The 19803-nt window shown below is 45.4% G+C and overlaps 3 protein-coding genes across 13 annotated transcripts; 2 read left to right on the top strand and 1 right to left on the bottom strand.

Moving 5' to 3' along the window:
• Nucleotides 1-45: 45 nt before the first annotated feature.
• On the bottom strand, nucleotides 46-14526 carry LOC143894150 (band 4.1-like protein 4). Of its 7 annotated transcripts, none has more exons than XM_077400271.1 (17): nucleotides 13943-14525; nucleotides 13504-13645; nucleotides 11222-11427; nucleotides 7999-8103; nucleotides 7657-7796; nucleotides 6818-6915; nucleotides 5973-6093; nucleotides 5548-5635; nucleotides 5345-5461; nucleotides 4609-5112; nucleotides 4190-4404; nucleotides 3790-3868; nucleotides 3627-3712; nucleotides 3209-3364; nucleotides 2069-2339; nucleotides 1463-1569; nucleotides 46-1215 (listed from the first exon to the last, which is right to left on the bottom strand). In XM_077400271.1, exons 3-17 carry the CDS (start codon nucleotides 11333-11335, stop codon nucleotides 1173-1175), a joined length of 2244 nt encoding a protein of 747 aa, XP_077256397.1. In that variant the 5' UTR covers nucleotides 11336-11427; nucleotides 13504-13645; nucleotides 13943-14525; the 3' UTR covers nucleotides 46-1172. The 7 variants fall into 7 exon arrangements, with proteins under 7 accessions (XP_077256397.1, XP_077256409.1, XP_077256418.1 ...); XM_077400283.1 differs by having other exon boundaries at nucleotides 13516-13645; XM_077400292.1 differs by lacking the exon at nucleotides 13504-13645 and adding an exon at nucleotides 12630-13192.
• On the top strand, nucleotides 97-1442 carry Srp9 (signal recognition particle 9). The gene is made up of 3 exons (XM_077402190.1): nucleotides 97-232; nucleotides 687-755; nucleotides 881-1442. Exons 1-3 carry the CDS (start codon nucleotides 161-163, stop codon nucleotides 974-976), a joined length of 237 nt encoding a protein of 78 aa, XP_077258316.1. The 5' UTR covers nucleotides 97-160; the 3' UTR covers nucleotides 977-1442.
• Nucleotides 14527-15757: 1231 nt separating the features above from the next.
• Nucleotides 15758-19751, top strand: Ari-2 (E3 ubiquitin-protein ligase ari-2). 5 transcript variants are annotated; one of them, XM_077400670.1, is made up of 7 exons: nucleotides 15758-15942; nucleotides 16564-17080; nucleotides 17171-17402; nucleotides 17477-17594; nucleotides 17711-17971; nucleotides 18066-18278; nucleotides 18357-19751. In XM_077400670.1, exons 2-7 carry the CDS (start codon nucleotides 16564-16566, stop codon nucleotides 18510-18512), a joined length of 1497 nt encoding a protein of 498 aa, XP_077256796.1. In that variant the 5' UTR covers nucleotides 15758-15942; the 3' UTR covers nucleotides 18513-19751. The 5 variants fall into 5 exon arrangements, with proteins under 5 accessions (XP_077256796.1, XP_077256822.1, XP_077256786.1 ...); XM_077400696.1 differs by lacking the exon at nucleotides 15758-15942 and adding an exon at nucleotides 16032-16183 and having other exon boundaries at nucleotides 17711-17935; XM_077400660.1 differs by lacking the exon at nucleotides 15758-15942 and adding an exon at nucleotides 16056-16190.
• The last annotated feature ends 52 nt before the right edge of the window (nucleotides 19752-19803 follow it).

The following is a 19803-nucleotide window of genomic DNA, read 5'->3' as shown; positions in this document are numbered from 1 at the left end:
GCACGTGACAAGCGGTGACGATTTCGCGAGTGTTTATCGTCGAGAAAAACGTTTTGGGCATTGCTCGAGCTCGTTAGAACCATTTTATTTAGTTTACCTCGCGTGTACTGTTTTTCTCACGAGGCTAAACCGACACGTCGACCGCTCGTCGACGATAACGATGACGTATCTGAGCTCGTGGGAGGAATTCGAAAGGGGCGCCGAGAGGTTATATCTGCAGGATCCGATAAACGTACGTTTTTACAAGGATTATTATTGTATTTTCTTTGGCGCCGTTTACACTTTCGATACCCGGCAGTAACAAGAATCTCGCAATCTGGAAATACTCGCTTATTGAATTTGTAATTAATTATTATTCACATTTGTGCAAAGCTGAAGGAGTAATAAAGATATACGCGAGATATTGTCTTTCGCAAGCTTCCGTTAACTAATTATATTTATCTTAATTTGTATTGTTCCCTGCATAATGTACAAGACCATGTTTGTGCTTGTTTTTATCAATTACTTTTGATTTTCTTTTGCTGTCTGGTATTGTGGTGAAAGCAATGCGATAAGAAAGAAAAAAGCAAAAACATTGTGATCTGATACCATATGGTGATTAAACTGCAAATTGTATTACTATAATGCGAATACAAATAACTATTCACGGACTCAATCGGTCGACTTCTCTTTCCGTTTTATTTCAGACTCGGTACACGATGAAGTACTGCCACAGTAAAGGGGTTTTGTGTCTAAAGTTAACGGACAATCGACGGGTAAGCGATCTTAGAAATGTATCTTATGACGATTGAGGAATATAAGCCGCTTATATTTCTTTCTGTCGTTAATTCTTCGTCGTTAAGAACGTAATAATAAAAAAAGTAATTAAAATTGCTTGCAGTGCCTCCAGTATAAAACGGAAATAGCTCAGGACTTGAAGAAAATGGAAAAATTCATAGGCAATCTCATGAGACACATGGCGTCGAAAGACAGTTAAATGAGACTTGTGTATGTAGAAATATGTTCCTCGTGAAGACTAAAAACGTACTGTTTTTATTCAACAAGATTTTTCTTCTCGTCTCACACGATCCAACGACTGCGGTCCACAGATATCAATTTTAATTAAGGTAATGGAACGTTATCTTACGTGTACAACAAGTGCATATAAAACTGTTTCATTTTGTATTAAAGTTTTACAATTGTTTCGGGTGGCTCCGTTGCCTTCTCGTTAAAGTTCTGAAACAATCCAAATTCATCGTGTATGTTAAATCGAGCGACACCAATGATATAATATAGAGAGAACTTTTCCAACGTTTATATAATGTATTAACTTTTTTGATAAATATCCAAAATATGTCCTTAAGTATGTGACGCATAATGTATTAGATATTAATAAAGCCAGGTATATACAAATCAAATCGAGATCTGATTTTAATACTTTAGAGAAAAGAAAGCACAAAGCGCGACAAAAACAAGCACTTACGATATAATGGGTTGGAGAACAGCGTCCAGAGTAGTGTCAACAGGAGGGTAGATTTCTTGATTCGAAGGCAATTCATAGTGTACCTCTCCCCCTAATTGCAATTGTGTCTATACCAAACAAAACCGTTTTACTAGTCTACTATTTAGAAGAACAGTATCATTCCACGTTACGTCATTGCTTCGTAAAACGAAGCTACTGTGTAATTACTAGCATGCATATACGAGAACTGTGTCGCTGGAAAGGATTATGCACGTTTCTAATGCCGATATCTTAGAAATTTATTGATGTAATTGAAAGTCAAAACTTGTGCGAGGACGAGTAGGAATACTTCAGCCATATCTGTATATAGAAGTACTTTGTGTTTTTTCTTGTAAAAAAACATATGTGTGATATAAATATTTTGTGAAAATTGAATTTTTGTTTGCGAGAAGTAAGCACGAATTATACTACATGAAATTCGTGCTTACTCGTGATAACTTTTATCATTCTTAAACAGTTAATTGTTAGGTAAAATGCGCATCGCCCGGTCGTTGCTTATTTTAAAACAGATAATTAGCGAAGGTAATGACATTGTAGTAAAAAAAAAATGCGAGCTAGGATACGTACTACGTGAATAGGTTTATTGCTGTCGGCAGAACTTGAACAGCAGCTTGAAAAGTCCTGCGGCGTGCTTTCCCCGAGTCCACTGTCCGCATTATTCCCTATTGACACTCGGTTGTTACGAGTATAATAAAAATCCCTCCTCGTGCTATATTCGTTTCGAGCCTCGGGATACTTTGCCTCGACTCGATTGGACGTTGCCGACGGCAAGTTATAACTTCCATCACGATAATGCCGCATGAGTCTTCTCTCTCTTTTGCCAACGGATCCGACAGTTCTGAAAGGGAATCCTTGACAGAGTCTCTGGCACCTCAGTCGTTTTAGCGACCAGCGGGTCCACTGTGCTCGACTCAGATCGATGTCTTTTTCTTTCTTTTTTGTTTTGTTTTTGTTTTAGTATACATACAGTTAATATACACACATTGGCTATATATATATTCTCACGATGCATACGTTATTAAGATTCAATAACATAAAATCAATCACAGACTCCGTTAATGCATTCGTTTTTCTTTGTAAACTATATATCGCGGCGTATTTTAAAGCGTAATTTTCTTGAAAATATAAAACAAGTTGCAGAACACAAAATGCACAAGATGCGCCGGATACGTGTAGGGAATCGAATGGGATATACGAGGAATGTCATAAGAAAGACTCGGAACATGAAGTGTCCCGAGCCTCTGAACGTTGACATCATCGTCTGTCCTCCCAGATACCAATATTTATTACACAAATACATGGCGCATACCGTATATAATATACATAATGCATGAGAAATAAAAAACACGAATAAAATACGACCCCAGTACGAAGGCGATCGGCACGCATCGCCTTTGAAATTCCATGGAACACAGCCAGAAGCGAGTAAGTGCCACAGCTAGGACGTAAAAATAAACAGGTGCGACAAGCAGTTAATCTCACTTATTTATTAAAGATCCGTCATGCTTCAAATAAATAATAGGGGGCATGCTTAAAGTAGATCATACATGCTCGAAATAAATAAAAAATACATGCAAGGGAGATCGGGGTGGAGTGAGGTGTGGTGGAGAGTGAGGGGGTAACTAAACAATGACTACGGATCCCGTCTCATCCTCCAATTGCGGAGGATGGCTGTGGAGATTGCAGGCCGTCTTGAGATCATCGTACCTAGGCAGGGACGATGAATCTGTGTCGTCCAATCGAGAATTGTTAGACTGTAAGGGAGATTGCTGTACGGATTGCGACTGTACCACCGTGTAGGATATCTCTCGACGTTGTTGCTCGCTCATCCCACTGGTGTCGATTAGGCCAAATTCCAAATGTCTGAAAGAGAACGCGTTAATATACATTTAATATCTCATTCATATTTTTTATATTATTCACAAAACACATCAACAAACTGTCTGTATTCGTGAAAGCATATATTAACAAAAATAAAATTTGTTTAGCAAATTCAAGTTGCGATTCATCAGAGAGAAGAATATATAAATTGTTCTCCGTGGCCTGTGGAAGCATGCCGCGAATATCTTGTGAAATTGCAACGCTGTAATATATTCATAGTATTTAAAATATATAATATATGTACTTTCGAAGTTCATCCGGCAATGGCTGCTTCTGAGAAGGACTTCGATGTCTGCTTCTGTGTCTCCTTCTAGGCTCCGTGTGACTCACCTACGGCATATTAGCTGGTCAAATATTATAAACAAAGCAGTCTTGCGTGTCAGTAGTGACCCAGTAATGATACTTACGATAGCTTTTTGCACGCCTTCTCCTTTCCGTTTCTGAGCCTCTCTCCATTGCGGTTCCGAATCTACCAACTCGTGTCTACTATGAAAAATGACATTATTGGATTAAATTAACACTTATTAATCTATTCAATAAAAGAAAAAAATCCTATAGAAAGGATCTTTTAATTAAGGAGAGATATATGCAAAAATAATGATGTTAACGAAGGTCAATGAACTCTCCGTCATCGATGGGAACAAGACTTATTATCATCAAACTGTTTTAATTACACACTAATGCTCATAAGGGTTCGCGATTTGCATTTATCAGGAAGGTACTTTACTTACGAGACAATCATGAGAACGAGATGTTATCGCGATGAGAACGAACGTAACGCTACGTAAGGCTAATACGTAAACGTACCTAGAAGAGCGGGAGTTCCTGTGTTTTCTGCGATGTTTTCGGTGACCGGATCTCGTATCTGAACCTCTTGAAAGTTCAGACTCGCAGTCGGAATGTCTGCCGTGTCGACGATGACTATGACTATGACTTCGCCTACGGTGACCACTGCGACTATGACTATCCCCCGAACTCTGACTTTCCACCGAGCTGCTCCGACGTTGAAGTCTACTTAAGAGCTATGTCGACAGACAGCGTTTAATAGGCAAATGCAGAAACTTTATGATGAATAGTGCGGCTATGCTTAACCCGTCAACAGAGTTAATTTTTTTGTACACTGTGCCGCGTGCGTCATCATCGTTTGAGCAGACGTTGTGATCAACTCTCTGCGGCGGGTTAAGCATAGCCGTTGGAACATGAGCGAGTATGACGTGTCAACTAACTGCCGGCGCCGTTCCCGCGGAGCGAACGGAGCGAGGACTAGACGAGGTGTAAAGGCCGCGGGGCTGAATCTGTGTCCACGGCGCGCTTCTCGTGCTTCTCGGACTCGAGGTGTTCATCTGCCTTTGCGTATTGCACGGTATGTTGCCGCTGGATGGGTTGTTGCCCGGACTCGAGATCACGGTAACGGGTGTTTCGACGAACGAACCGACCATTTCTTGACCTTCGACGACTCGTCTCTGCGCTCTTCGACTCGGAGTCCTTTGAAACGGCGGTGGATTTCGTCTAATGGCCGCGTGCTTCTCCAAAGTGGACGGAGGACTGTACGAATGAAAGCGAGAGTATGGACTGAGTGGCGGTGGGCCGGTCGCCATTAATCGGAAAAAAGCTTGATGCTCCAAGCAACATTTCCAGAGGTGACGGCAGGCTCCTTTCGACGGTGTCTCGAAGCCGTGCGTTCTCTCCTCAGAATTCTTTTCGCTTACCCTCAGCATGAAGTACCTCCCCTGAAAGTTAATGCAACTCGTTTCGGCATATCGTAAAACCAGAAAGAAATACAGAGGAAAAATCAACATTCGGCAATACTGTATCATGTTTTTATAAGCGTTTCATTGTTTTATTATAAAACCAATTCTCGAATTTATTTGAGAGATTACTTACGAGAGAGAAAGACAGCAGGTCTAGCGAATTAACAACATTGCAGAAATTACACTTTATAGTCTTATAGTTATATTATACCTTATAGTATATTTTATTTATCCGAGGCCAATAGTAATTTCCCACTTTGGTCTTGTTGCGTAGCAATATTATTCCGCTCGGTGTTAGGCCCAGAAAATATTCCACGCTATCCTCGCCCTGCGAACGAAAATTGTATGATTTTATCAGAGATTAACGCGTATGATCGCAATGTCGTATCAACGTTAGTAATAACGCTTACGTACCAACACGGGATGCAAATCTACCCCGTACATTTCCAGCCACTTCACTTTGTCCAGATAATTTAATTCTGCTGCCGAAGGCAATTGTCCTCTGAAAAATATCACAAGTAAATCAGTTTTATATTTTTATGCTTGCAATTAGATAAATTAAATTTTTCCCAATTATCTTAACAGAAATATTTATTGCTTAACTCCGCTAAAATAAAAAAAATATATATGGCACTTTTGAAATTTTATTCACACGATTCGATTTTCTAATATTTTTTATAAAGACTCAAATATATTAGTACTTTATAAATACAGAGATTATAAGTTACGGGCTTATGGATAACCGATCGATTGTCTACAACGTAGAAACACTACATCGCAGATGCGTCGGATAGTTCTAACGCACGCTATTCGAATACTAAACGTCATGGTTGACATACATAAGAGTTTTGTGGATCTCTACTATACGATTCTCCAGCTCCGTGGTTTGGTTGGCGAGAAACCGAAATTCGGTGACGTATCCGGGCGAGTGTCGTCTAGGATCATAATCCCCAAGTTCCGCTGAAAGAGCAGCACATTATCCTCGGATATGAATGAAAAAAGTAATTTATATCGCGTGTACGATGGAAAGAAATATGCGCATCGATTCAAATTACGTCCACGTTCGTACAAGATCGTCGATAATTTTCTACCGAACTTAAAAGATCGGTCATCGCAATAGAAATATCGCTGCACAAAGTAATGGTAAAAGCACCGGCAAAAAAACGCAGTGCTATCAGCTATAACGACTGCGATAACATTGCGAGGAAAAAAGCAAAGAAAGAAGAAGCCTCTTCTCAATCCACTCTATTTTTCGTTACGTCTGTCTTTCTCTTTCGCACGCGCTATGCTCTTTTCCGCTGTATATATACGTGTATTATTATCGTTGAATAGAAAGTAGGGATATTCATTTCGTCTCTTTTGACGGCGATGAGATGCAAACACGGGCGTATTTTAGTTTGCCTTCCCTTTTTCCATCTGTACGACTTTGAATCTCCCCAACAGATAACTGTAACGGGAGTGGACCACCGGCGTGCGTTTCTGTTTGCTCGTGTTTAGCTGCGTCTTGCTATATATATATGTAAATTTTCATATTCTCTGCGTTTTTCCGTGAATGCTGTCTCTTTCGCGTAATTTTAATGCTTTATCCGTTTCCCCTCACAAGATGAATGACAATCGAGTGTACATATAAGAAATAACAAGAAGCGTGTACTCCTAATGTGTACTTTGAGAAAACATATCTTACATTGAACGACGTAAGCTCCCAATTCTGCAGCTAGATCGAAGGATACGGGCAGTCTTCCTTGCAGAATGTCTTGCTTTATTTGCAGGAAGAATTGATACCTGTGGGACACAAGTCAGAAATCATACTACTGATTCTCCAGTTTTCCTCTCGTCGTTTCATCTTTATTCGCTTTCTTGAGATACAAGACGAGGCTAGGCGCGTATCGGAACGCATCGAGGCGGAAAGTGTAATTTTTATACGCGTTTGTTCAGCACACCACAGAATGCGAGAATTGAGTATGGATCGGTGGAAGCGCGAGCGCGCACGAGCGCGGATAACGCCGGCCGCGAAACGCGTTGACGCGAGCCACGCGCGCGTGCATGTGTTGTATGTACGTAAGGGCGCTTCACAAGAAATGCGACGCACGTGGAATTCTCGTGCGTCCGCGATGTACCGTGATGTCCCTGGAATTTCCTGGAATTTCGAGACGCCGAGCGTGAAAGGATCGTTCGCACGGGAGCGTGACATCGAATAAAAATCGTTCGTATTATCCGCATATCGTGCGCGCTGGAACGGACTCGTCGCGTTTTCCAATATTCTCTTCTTGTATTCAAAGACTCGAAATATACCGCGTTGTTATTGAAAGAAAGAAAAACGAGAGAATATCTAGAACGATATCACAGTCGCGAATAAACGGTCAAAACATTATTTTAAAAAAAGATTAGTTCTATCTCGCAAGAGTGAATTGTACAAACGTGATGCGAGGAAAGTTGTCGCGTAGCATATCTTTGAAACAGATTTTCAAAAGAATTATTCAAGTAGAAGCGTATGTCTGCTTGAACGAAGCTCAGAGCATATACCTGGTAATTTCCTCGATGAGTTTGCACGGATCCGCCGCGTAGAATTTGACACCGAAATAGAGAGTGTGAACGTCCGATCCAGGATCTCCTTTACGAATCTTCAGTTGCTTGCCGAGTTTCTTGCTTTGATCGAGCCATTGCTAAAATAACGTATACGTGCTGTACTCGTGATTACGATTTTCAGCGGAAAAAAAAAATGATATTAATACCTAGATTCGCATATTTCAAATTAACACGAAATTCAAAAAGATCTCCATCTCGGATCTCTTAATTAAATTATGTTACTGGAATCAAAAAGTAATTTGCTACAAGGTTGTAGATCAAACAGATTGTATATCCTACCGTCTGATTCCCGTGATCAAGATAGCGTAACCCGAAATAGGAAGTTTCCAGCAAGTTAAGATGCTTGAATACTCTATCCAACAATTCCTGCCCCAGGTTCGAGCTCTGTAAAAACGTATACATTATATATGTACTTACAACATCAATGCCGAAGTTAAACACGCGTGTACATATACATGTAATAAAATGTATTAGTTCCTGAGTTTTACACAATTACGAGAGAAGTACGTGTTCTTGTTGCACGCCGGTTAAATCACCCTGGTGAGATTGAAATCAGGAGGAGGACGAGTTTCCCACTGGTGTTGCGAACCGTGACGTTCATTCGTTTGTTTCCCCCCCCGAGGGAAACGAACGGGATCTCCCGGGTGGATGTGTTTTTCATCGTTGGATTTTATAACGCGCGTCATTATCTTCCCGCGTCATTTCGTTCCGTGATTTACGCGCCTCGACGATACGACGTCGCGGAAGAGAATATATTAATGTAACGAGTAAATGCATCTTTTTTTCTTTCTTTCTTTCGCAAAAGCGCGAAGTGCAGCGAGGGAAGCGACCGACAGAGATTAGACCGAACGAGTCGATAAACGAAAGGAAACGCGAAATACGCGGCGTAATGAAAGTGGCAGACGTTTAAGAATACAGCGGAGAGACCGCCGAGGAGAGAACGATGGGAGAAGCGGAAAAAGGAGGAGAAGAAGACGAAAGACCTCGCCCTTTTTCTTTCGCCTAAGGCTTAGAAGAACCGAGTATAGGTTCAGGAGATGGGTAATCATCTCCAACTTGCGTGTTCCGAACGATCCTTCTTCCCCTTTTTTTGCTCGTCCCATCTTTATCTCTTTCTCTCTTTCTCTCTCTCTCTCTCTCCATCGGTTATTCCAATGAGTTCTTTCATTTTTCACGCACAGTGTAATTTAAACATTTATTTAGGCATTCTAATCTTTTCCCGCCTAGAGCTCGTTGTGGGAATCGAAACACCGCGTAATGTGGATTGACTGGTCGCCTGGGTGAAGACCAGCTCCGAGAAAAAGATTGTTTCGCGATAAATCGTTCGGAATACCGGGCCCCAGACGATCAACAATTCCCTCGTTGTCGGCAAGACAATGCAAAACTATATTCAGACTACAAAGAAAAGCGAAAAATGTTGATTCCGTGAGAGGGGAAGAGACGGCGGTGAAAAGGTAGTCGCGAAAAAATAGGAGCCACATATCCTTTTGGCAAACGGTACGACACGAAGGAGAAGGAGAACAAATCTGCGACGGCAAACAGCCAACGTCGCCGCTTTGTGTACCCAGGAGATTCATTTCTGCCTCCACAGGTATATCGTGACCAGGTACGGTAACGTCAATGAAAAGTGTAGCAACGATCGTGACAGGAGAAAAGGAAAAAGAGAGACGTTATACCGCCCGCGGCGGGCACTAAGCGCCATTTGTGTAATTGGACGTCGAAAGAAGCGAAGAGAGGAGGTGATCCCCGGCGGTGCGAGAGACGGTAACGTTACAGGAGTTCGAGAAATTCCAACGCAAACAAGCGCGCGCCCTGGTTTTTAGTCTCTTTCCCTCCCTTCGGAGGGGAATAGCTCCAATTATCGCGGGATTGATATCCCGCGAGTCTCTCGTTACGCTGCTGGAGACGCGGATAGAGGATTGCGTGTCTTTGGCGCGAAGGCGTTGACGAGGAATAAGTTTGAGGATACCGATGGGATACGTCCGGCACATACGTCTCGCATTGAAGATTCTCGTCGTCGGTTCGGGCAACCGTTCTCCGTATCGCGGAACTCTCGCGTTGCGAGCCTTATGCTAATTCCATTGAAATTGCTACCGCGACGATAGAACGTTGCGCGGGGGTATCTGATTCGGCTGGAAAGAGAAGAAAAGGAAGAAAAAAAAGAGTTACACGTTTATCCGGTCGCGCTATCTTGACGCACGGTCATTCTTTCGCGCTATTATGCCGCAATTACTGGGGGACTGGTAAAACCGGAAAGATACGGATTTGGATACCGGTATAACGATAGCGCGCAATACTGCCCATCGCTTATCAACGATCGTTTCCCCCCTTTCGCACCTCCCCGGTTGCATCCTCGACATTTTGCAACGACCTTTTTTCTTTAATTTCCAAGAGTCGTTCGATTACGCCGGGATATTGGCGATTAGATCATTGCCTTCGATACCGTTCACTTCGATATTTCTTGGAGTCAGAAACGATAGTGGACTTTTATCCGTCTTTGAGTTTTCTCCTTGAACGAATATTATGCGGAGTTACCGCCGCCACTTTACCGAATGTGTTTGCCAAAAGACTCACTGGTGAATATTCCGGGATACTTTTCGCGATCCTCCGTAATCGGTGTGGATCAACTTGGCGTTCGATATCCTTCCTCGGGGAACAATCTTCTCATTTTCAACGCGCCTGACTGAATTCGGTTTTGCGTTCGGGCTTACGGGCGTTGCACACGTATACGCGTTAACACACAACGAAGGATTCGTGCTTATACAAGTCCGGAATGTTAATCGACAAAATGAGCTAGACGGTGAAAGGGAAGCGGCGATAAGAGGAAGAGAGAAGAAGAAGAGAGAGAGAGAAAGAGGAAAAGAGGGAGAAGGAGAGAGCGATTCCGAGAGGAAAAAAAAAGGAAGAAGGGGAAAACGGGTAGGTTGAAAAGACGCGAGAATTAGTGTGCGGCACGGCCGTCGGCGATGCGGAGGAGGGCACGGCGTTACCACCGTCGTGGCTCACGGTGGCCCACCGCCAATTTTGGCATATCGTCTAATAACAGAGAAGACCGAAGGAATTCCGGGTACCCCCCTGAGATATGTACGCGCCTCCTCTCGTGCGGAGCCGCCAACAGTCGGCCATAACCCACCGTAGCCGGCGGGCACGGGTAGCCCGGGCACACCGAAACAACCGTCCAGAGAGAAACGAACTGGGAAAGAAAATGCTATTAATTCACTAAATTACAACTTGGCTACGCGCACGAATTGCGCCGGGATGGGGTGGCGGTACCGGTAGGGTTAACCGCGCCGCATACCTTCGCCTGTACGACGATTCGCGAAACGGCGCATACATATCCTACGGTCGCGAGATGATAATGCGAGCGGTAGCCGTCCGTGCCTCTCGAGAGAATCCGTGACGAGGGTAAGAACGAGGAGAGGACGGCCGATGGCGAACGTTTTGCGTCGGGGAGAAAGGTAGTCGAAGCTCGAAGATAGTCGAGTCCCGAGGCCGAACTTACCAGGACGTCCTGCAGCAATTCGTGCTCGTCCAGGAGTATCACCTTGCAGCGCAGAAGACGAGGCCTGTTGCTCCTGGTCGGCCTGAGTCCAGGGCACAGCCACTCCACCACCATCGCTCTCCTCCTTCCTCGGTCGACCTTGTATATCGTCTTGCCTGACGCTCGCGCGCGTTTATCCGCTCGGCGCGTTTGGGTTCGCGCTCATCCTGAAAACACACGAGACGTTCTTACCGTCGCTGCCAGTACGCTTCGAATTAATGAACCACGCTTTTAGGAATCGGTACAAACGCACCCCGCAAGCATAGCTTGAATAAATTAAAAATTTATAAAGTGCGGGACTCTGACCGAACAGATTATTCAAACTGTTCCGTCTCCTTGTATTCCTTGTCTCTCGCAGTCAGACGTTTTATATTAATATATATACGGGCAAGGATTCAATGGGTGATTCATGGGAGAATCATGGACGGAGACGGAGGAAATATTTCCCAAATAAGCTCTCTGTCGCAAGGATTGCGTCGAAGACTTCGTGATTTTCCGCGCGCGAACGCTATTCAGCGACAGTTGAAGAATATCAAACTAAACTGTCATAAATAGCGGTGATCAGACTGACGGTGTTCATCGTTTACCGTTATACTTTAGTGACCGCTTGAATGGTGAGCGATCTGCAATGAATATAAGCCAGCGGCTCGACGATAATACCGGACATTCGATCGTTCCTGATCGCGCGTTTAGTAACGCGAAGCCGTCTTATCGGGGAAGAACTCTTCGAGAAAAGATAAAGGTAAGTAAAACAAAAAACGACACACCTAGCTCGCGTTTATATGCGTGGAGCAGTATTCTCGCTCGACAAGAGGCGACTTTTATTACGCGGAGGAGTCCCTCGAAAAAAACGTAGGCGAACCGACATTCGCCGTTCGACAGACACACGTGGCGTCGCCGACGAGAGACACAAGCGGGGGATTCAAGTACACCTTTTGTCCTCGCGTATATATATACGCGCCGTCGCTCGAGAAAAATGCCCAGTACAATGTGGCCCAAGTGTGGCGAGTGCCATTGAACTCGGAGAGGAGAGCGACGAGCGGACGACGCGCTTCGCGTAGTCGCGTGGACTGGAACTGGTTTCGAATGCAGGATCTCTCTTTCTCTCTCTCTCTCTCTTTCTTTCTTTCTTTCTCTCTCAATTGCGCTTGATATAGGAGAGATAATAGAAGCTGATGAACCCTCTGACCCGATTCGACGGGCTAACGGGGACGGCGTCGGTCGTCGTCGCCGCGTCTTTCCGATAAGAGAAAGGAAGGAAGAAGCTCGACGTGTTCGGCGATACGATCGACGACGTCGTTTCGGGCTCGTAAGAAAAAAAAAAAAGAAGAAGAAAGAGAATGCGTCGTGTAACGTACTCTTGACGCACCGTTGGGGTACTCGGTAGAATATTCACGTAAATATCAGCACGACGGGTTGACGGGGTCTCTCTCACTTTCTCTCACTTCCTCTTTCTTCTCACTCCTTTTTGGCTTCTCTTTCTTTAAGTGTCCGTTGACTACCGATCTAAGGGCCGTTCTACAATACGTCGCAAACGACGGCAACCGCTGGTTGAAAAGTGTTATTTCCATGTTGCGGTTGTCAAAAGAGAGTTGGCGAACTTTTTAACTTTTTTGGCGACAGTAACTCTATACCCAGCAATATCTCGGCAATCAGAAATAATACTTTTCAACCGGCGATTGCCGTCGTTTGCGACGTATCGTAGAACCGGCTTAACGGTCAGTAAATTAGCATAGAAAATCTCGCGACACCCGGAGTCACTGTTTATCTCATAGGTGTCCCAGCGGAATGCTCCGCGAAGATGAAAAATACAGTTAAGCGATTTTTCCTTTCGTCCACCACGTCCTCCGCCTTCGCGCACGGCGCATTCCGACGACGTCGTCTAATTAGCGGGTGATTTGCACACGGGTGTAGGAACGTACGTGACTTTCGCTGAAAAAAGGATGTTTTTAACGCGTGAGTACTTCCGGCCTCGCGGAGTTGAAAAGGAGGGAACGGCGCGAGACGCGCGTTGTTGGCGGCTAACAACAACGATCGAAATTATCGCGAGAATGATTTTACGGCGTGGCGAACTTTGCGAGAAAATTTCAGACTACATCGTTCGTATGGTAAGCAATAAAATATTAATGGTAAATTATTACTTATATGTAATACAAGATAATTGTATTTAATTACGATTATTAATTCCGACAAATCGAATAATTATAAGAGGAGCATGAAAAAAAAATGAAGAAAATGATTACAATTCTCGTTACATTTTCCATTCCAATTTTGTGTAACTCTTTTCCGACGTCATCTCCATCGAAACTGATCAACATGCATATATGCGCAACAGATTCGACGATAGACGTATCCTCTTTGTGTGAAATTCGAATCTCGCTCTCCCTACAAATAAAACATCACGTTGTAAATTTGCAATTTATAAAATGCACAGACTTTCGGGTTTCAGAAAGAGAATTGTTTCGATTCGACGTAACTTATACGCGCGTTCTCGCCTACTTGTCGCAATTTAAAATTGTTTCCGTCTATCTCGTTATAGGCGAGAGCATTTCAATTTCTCTCATTCGTATACGCATCGCGAATCAAACACTGAGCGATTGAAAGTGAAATAACGGCACGGTTGGAGCTACGATGAGAGGAGATGAAAAATCTCGGATATCCGAGAGCCAAGTATATACGCACCTCCGTTTACGATTTACGCGCGTTGCCGAGTTCCTCGCCAGTTTCCGGCCTCAGTGGAATCGCTTCCGGCACTCTTCGACACTTCCGGTACCAGCGAAAACCCGCGGGACTCGGGACTCCGGGAGAGAGACGCGAGGCTCGCGTCCCGTTGAAAATTTTCCTTTCGTCTTCTTCGCGACGACGCGCCGACCGGAGGGAGAGAAGGAGAGAGAAAAACACTTAACGTTTCACTCGGGGCGCGCGCGTGCGAGGCGTTCGGCACGGAGTCGAGCGGATCGCGGTGCGGTTCACCGTCGCGCGTACGCAACCGGGGCACGATCGCTGCCGATGGGTACTTTTTTAAATCGGTGGATCGCGTGGATCGCGCGTCTCGACGGGGCGCGGCGCCGGGGAGCTCGTACGTATACGTGGGCGGTGGGCCGCGGCACGCACTCGCGCGCCGATCGCGACACGTTCAGCGCGGCGGTGAAAGACTCGCGACTCCGCGATTGACGGACCGCCGACTGACACGGTCCCGCGGATTTCAAGCGGGGCGCACGGCACCGCGTCGCGCGACGGACGACGGACGCGAGAGTTTTCAAGTCGTGCGGCGCGGCGAAGCGGGCGAAGAGAGACGGCGAGAGGGGGGCGGCGGGGTGGGGCGAGGAGGTGGCCGAGGTGGGCGAGCGAGGTGGCCAATGGTTCCCCGTTCCCCCGCGCGGCGAGGAAAGGGAATGAGGGGAAAGAACGGATCGGGAAGAAATGGGGAAGAAGGAGAGGACCAGAGGACAAAGAGGAACGGTACGCGGGGCGGCGAACCGCGGCGGTGTCGCCATCTGAACGTGACCGTGGAAAGTGGAAACCTGTGCGTCGTAGGAACACGCAGGATAATGCAGATCGAGGGTTACCGAGACGTCGATCCCGGTCGATAACTCGTTTGCCGAACGATTCGAGAAATCGAAGGATTTTAATTGCGTCGCGCTTGAACCAAGTCGTCTTACGTACATTTCTACGAATGCAGGTTAATTTTAATCTTGGTTTAACTTTATTTTTCATCTTTTCCTACTTCCTCTAGTTCTAAGAGTTAGAAGAAGATGATAAAAAGTAAGTTGGACCGAGATCAAAGTTAATCTACATCGGTAGAAAATTGTGTGATAAGTTTTATTTAGATCACAATTAGGAGGCAACGGGCGTTAAAATAATCAAGAAGTGCAAGAGAAGTTTTCTTGAAAGCTTCTTCCAAAATGGGACAATAGTTTGTCCCGAAAATAATTTGTACGGTTCAACCAAAGATTTGAAACGATTGACTAACAAATATTAGATATTCTATATATTATTTCATATAATTACATCACGCAAACGTCAATTGAATCGGTTCATCGCAATTAGATTAGTCGCATTTGCCTAAGCGCTTTTCTAGGAAGAAGCCAGCTATAACCAAGAATTAACCCAAGGCAGAGCCGTGACGATTCTCTCTCTCTCTCTTCCTCCCTTCCTCCTCTAATCCCGCAATATATGTAACATTATTTCTTTCAGGACGGAAAAGCAGGAGGTAACGCGAAAATACATATAATAATCGGCGAGAGGAGCCGGTTCTCCGTATTCCCAAATCGTACGATCGCGCTCAGCTGTTTCGCCGCGCGTCAGGTGACTTTGACGTTCTTATCTGCTATGCGGTTAAATGGGGACTGGGGAGCATCTGTGTAACATATGCATACATCATTCATATACGATCTCACACGCGTACGTACGCGTGCGCGCGCGCGCGCGCGAATGGGGTGATCGGCGAGAGACAGAGAGGGGGAGAGAGGGAGAAGCGATGCGCTCTCGCGTGCTCGTGCTCCGTCCGCGTCCGCTCGCTTACAACAGTTGACGCGGCCGCCGGTGGAGGATAATTCGCTCGCGCAGCAGCCCCCCTTTCGACGATCCGTGCACGGGTCAGCTCGCACGCGGAAACGGGCGCATAAATGCATCTTTCTTGATAACCCGGGCAAGCGCAGCCGATTGAGCCGATCGAGAAGGTGGGTCTCTCTCTCTCTTTCCCTCCCTCCCTCTCTCTCCCCGAAGGAAAAAAGGGAAAAAAATAGAGAACGACGGTCCCCCCGTCGCGTTCGCTCGCGCCAGCGCACGAAACCGTCACAACGCACCCTCGCGTCGCGCATCCAGCACGCGCGACGGCATTGCCGTTTGTCGAAGCAGCGCGCGCGAGAGAGAAAGCTCGAAAGGACAGGCAGATTGCGAGAGAAAAAAAATACGCGAATGGTAAATGGTAAATCCGCGAAAGCATTCTCCCCTCGACGCGCGCCCGAAACGCTCGGCGACGAGAGAGCGTTCTCTTCACGCGTGCTTGTCCGCCGAGGGGGTTCCAGGTCCCACTCGCGAACTTTAGTTTCCAACGTGATTCCCGTGCCCGACTGTGCCCGACGATTCGGGTCCCTTCGTGTCCCGAGTCCCGACTCCCGACTCCCGTTTAGCTCGTCGCGACTCGAACTTTCACGGTCGTAAAGGTTATGCCGAAAGGTGCTTCCCTCGGTGCCTCCCGAGACTCTCGTCTCGGCGTCACGTTTACCGTTTTCCAGCGTGAGAGACGACCTAACGAGCCTACGACCTACGACTGACGCGCGTAATGTTTTTCTATGCAGATGTCAAGCGAGAATGACAGCGAGATGGATTGCTCGGACTCCGACTGCGGGGATACGGGCTACGAGGACTATTACAGCATCCAGCCGTGGGGGGGCGGCGACGTGGACAACGACGTGGACCCCGAGCAGAACAGGAGGGACCCGGAGTACGCGGTGTACGACTGCCTGCGAGTCGAGGAGGTGGAGCGGCTTCTGAACGAGAGCGTGGAGGTGTTGAGCACGAGCCTCCGCGTCACGCCGTCCCTGGCCAAGGTGTTGCTGCACGCGCACAACTGGGCGTCCCAGGATATCGTCGCGAAGTACCGTACCAATGCCTCCGGTTTGTTGATCGGTTCAAAGATTAAGCCTACCTCGGAACAAGCGCCAGGAACGAAGAGCCATCGGGGCGGCGTGTGCTTGGTCTGCGTTACGGTTTACCCCGCGGACAGATTTTCTACGCTCACGTGCGGACACTCGTTTTGCAAAGACTGTTGGTGTATGCATTTTGAAGTACAAATAACTCAAGGTATATCTACCGGTAAGTAATGTCGTTCCGTTCGGATTCCACTTACGGTTTACCCCGCTGATTTTCAAAGATCCATCGGCCGTAATCCTTTGGCTTGCCCAGGTATAAGCTGCATGGCGCAAGATTGCGACGTCCTAGCTCCAGAGGACTTTGTCCTTTCCCTACTTACTAAGCCTAACATGAGAGACAGGTATCAGCAGTTTGCCTTCCGCGATTACGTCAAGTCTCATCCGCAACTACGATTTTGTCCCGGTCCAAATTGCCAAATAGTTTTGCGCTCGAAGGAACAACGAGCGAAGAGAGTCATGTGTTCGTCGTGTAAAACTGTATTCTGGTAAGCAATCTCGGATGTATGCCGAACGTTTTATGTCGACAAGAGCGAGCGAAAACACTTTTTTACAATTCCAGCTTCCGATGCGGTATGGATTACCATGCACCTACCGATTGCGGTACGATTAGGAAATGGTTGACGAAATGCGCGGATGATTCCGAGACGGCAAATTACATTAGCGCTCATACCAAAGATGTGAGTATCTCGCGTTGCCGCTCGCGTAGAGCAGCTCGTGAAACGTGACGGGAGATATTCGGTGCGTCGTAAAATTTGTATGGAGATACTCGATGCGTCGTAAAATCTGTTTGCAGTGTCCAAAATGTCATATCTGCATAGAGAAGAACGGTGGCTGCAACCACATGCAGTGTTACAATTGTAAGCACGACTTCTGTTGGATGTGCCTTGGAGATTGGAAAGCACACGGCAGCGAGTACTACGAGTGTTCGCGTTACAAGGAGAATCCGAACATCGCGCACGAGAGCGTTCACGCGCAAGCGAGAGAAGCTCTCAAGAAGTACCTTCACTATTACGAGCGAGTAAGTCCTAAGAAGTACCTTCGCTATTACGAGCGAGTAAGTCCTTCGCGGTAATTTAGCCCTTAGACCGTAATTCCGTTCCAGTTTTTATATTTTCCGTTTGCAACGCCTTATGTTTTTTTTTCCCCAGTGGGAGAATCATAGCAAGTCGTTGAAGTTGGAGGAGCAAACGTTAGAGGGGATTAAGATGAGAATTAACAATAAGGTGATGAATGCGAGCGGTACGTGGATAGATTGGCAACATCTGTTCGAGGCGGCGTCGCTCTTGGCGCGTTGCCGTTACACCTTGCAATACACGTATCCGTATGCCTATTACATGGAATCTGGCCCGCGTAAAGAACTGGTAAGATCTCGCGATAATAATAATATTCGACGATACGTGTAATATAACTGATGACAAATGGAATCATCTTGCTGACAGTTCGAGTATCAACAAGCTCAATTAGAGGCGGAAATAGAGAACCTCTCGTGGAAGATCGAACGAGCGGAAACAACGGATCGAGGAGATCTGGAGAATCAAATGGACATTGCGGAAAAGCGTCGCGTTACTTTATTGAAAGATTTCCTCGAGGTGTAATTAATTGTGCGAGTGCTAGCTTCGTTCTCAGTCGCAGTCTACGAAATCTAATCTAAAAGATCGGATCGTAATAGTAAATCTTTTATTTTTCAAATGTCATTTATCTGCAATTTATAGTGTTTTATATTTTATAATTATTTCAGTTTCGAAGGGGAATTATCTCTGTTTTGTAATAAGAGACGATGTGTGTGACGCGACTGTAAAAACTAGGTAATTTTATCCAAGTATTATCGGTACAGGAAATAATTTAGCAACGCCATGTCCTCTGAATCGTTGTTTGAATCTGATATGACATGGAGATTGTAACAATCTTGATGTATGTACATTAGTATTGATTTCAAGCTGAAAGCGAATCTTTTCACGTTTCACCGAAATAATCATTTAGGATATATCTTGTCTTACGCGGTGACGAGAAGACTGGACTCTACTTAAAATTCCAAGAACGTTATACAGAATAGACGAAATCGATGAGGAAAGTATTAACCGTATCGACGACTGATTTATCGAAAGATTCGATGCTAATGCGTATATTCCTTTCCTAGTCGTAAGAGTATTTTTCAAAAGCGCGATACAGCGGAAACGTCCCTTTCCTTTTCTCTCATTCTGTATTCTCACCGAAGTATACGTACATTTCTACTGACGTTAATCGCACAGTTCGATAGAAGGCACCGTATAAGAGGTACGAGATACGTATCGGAGGATCCGTGTACGTTTTCAATGTTGTTTGCGATCCTCTCTGCGAACCTTATTCGAAGTATTGTCAATGTTTAAAAAGTAACGTTTACGCCCAATGACCGACTAAAAACAAAACAAAACAAAATAATAAAGAAAGGAAAGAAACGGTAGCCTAATTTTAAGTACTCCGGTGCCAAGAGATGACGGTACCACCCCGCCGTGTATATACTAAGCAGAATTAAACGTGTACGTCGTGGGATGGAAGGAGGGATGCGACGCGTTTTCTATTAAACTAGATTTTAAAGAATACATGCAACGATCAAAGATATCCGCGACACACTTAGCCGTAACCGAACTTAACAATATTTTCTAAGCTATTTAAAGACAAAAAAAAATTTAAGGATTCGCTGTACTGTCGTGACTTTTACTTTGCGCCGCAACACGCGTTAAGGAGGGACATAGATGTTCAAATGCCCGAATTTCAACGTCCATCGAGGTACGACGTTAATAACTGTAACGTCTCGATAAGAGAGCGGCAGTAAAATCCATCAACGTAAAACTATAGGATAACGAGTCGAGCGCGAGAGAGATGAGTCTCTTGATTTGTCCCTCCTTG

The sequence above is a fragment of the Temnothorax americanus genome, unplaced genomic scaffold (genome assembly GCF_048541705.1).
Source record: "Temnothorax americanus isolate GAGA-0224 unplaced genomic scaffold, ASM4854170v1 Scaffold1, whole genome shotgun sequence".
Lineage (NCBI taxonomy): Eukaryota > Metazoa > Arthropoda > Insecta > Hymenoptera > Formicidae > Temnothorax > Temnothorax americanus.
This window is presented reverse-complemented; position numbering and strand designations above follow the sequence as displayed.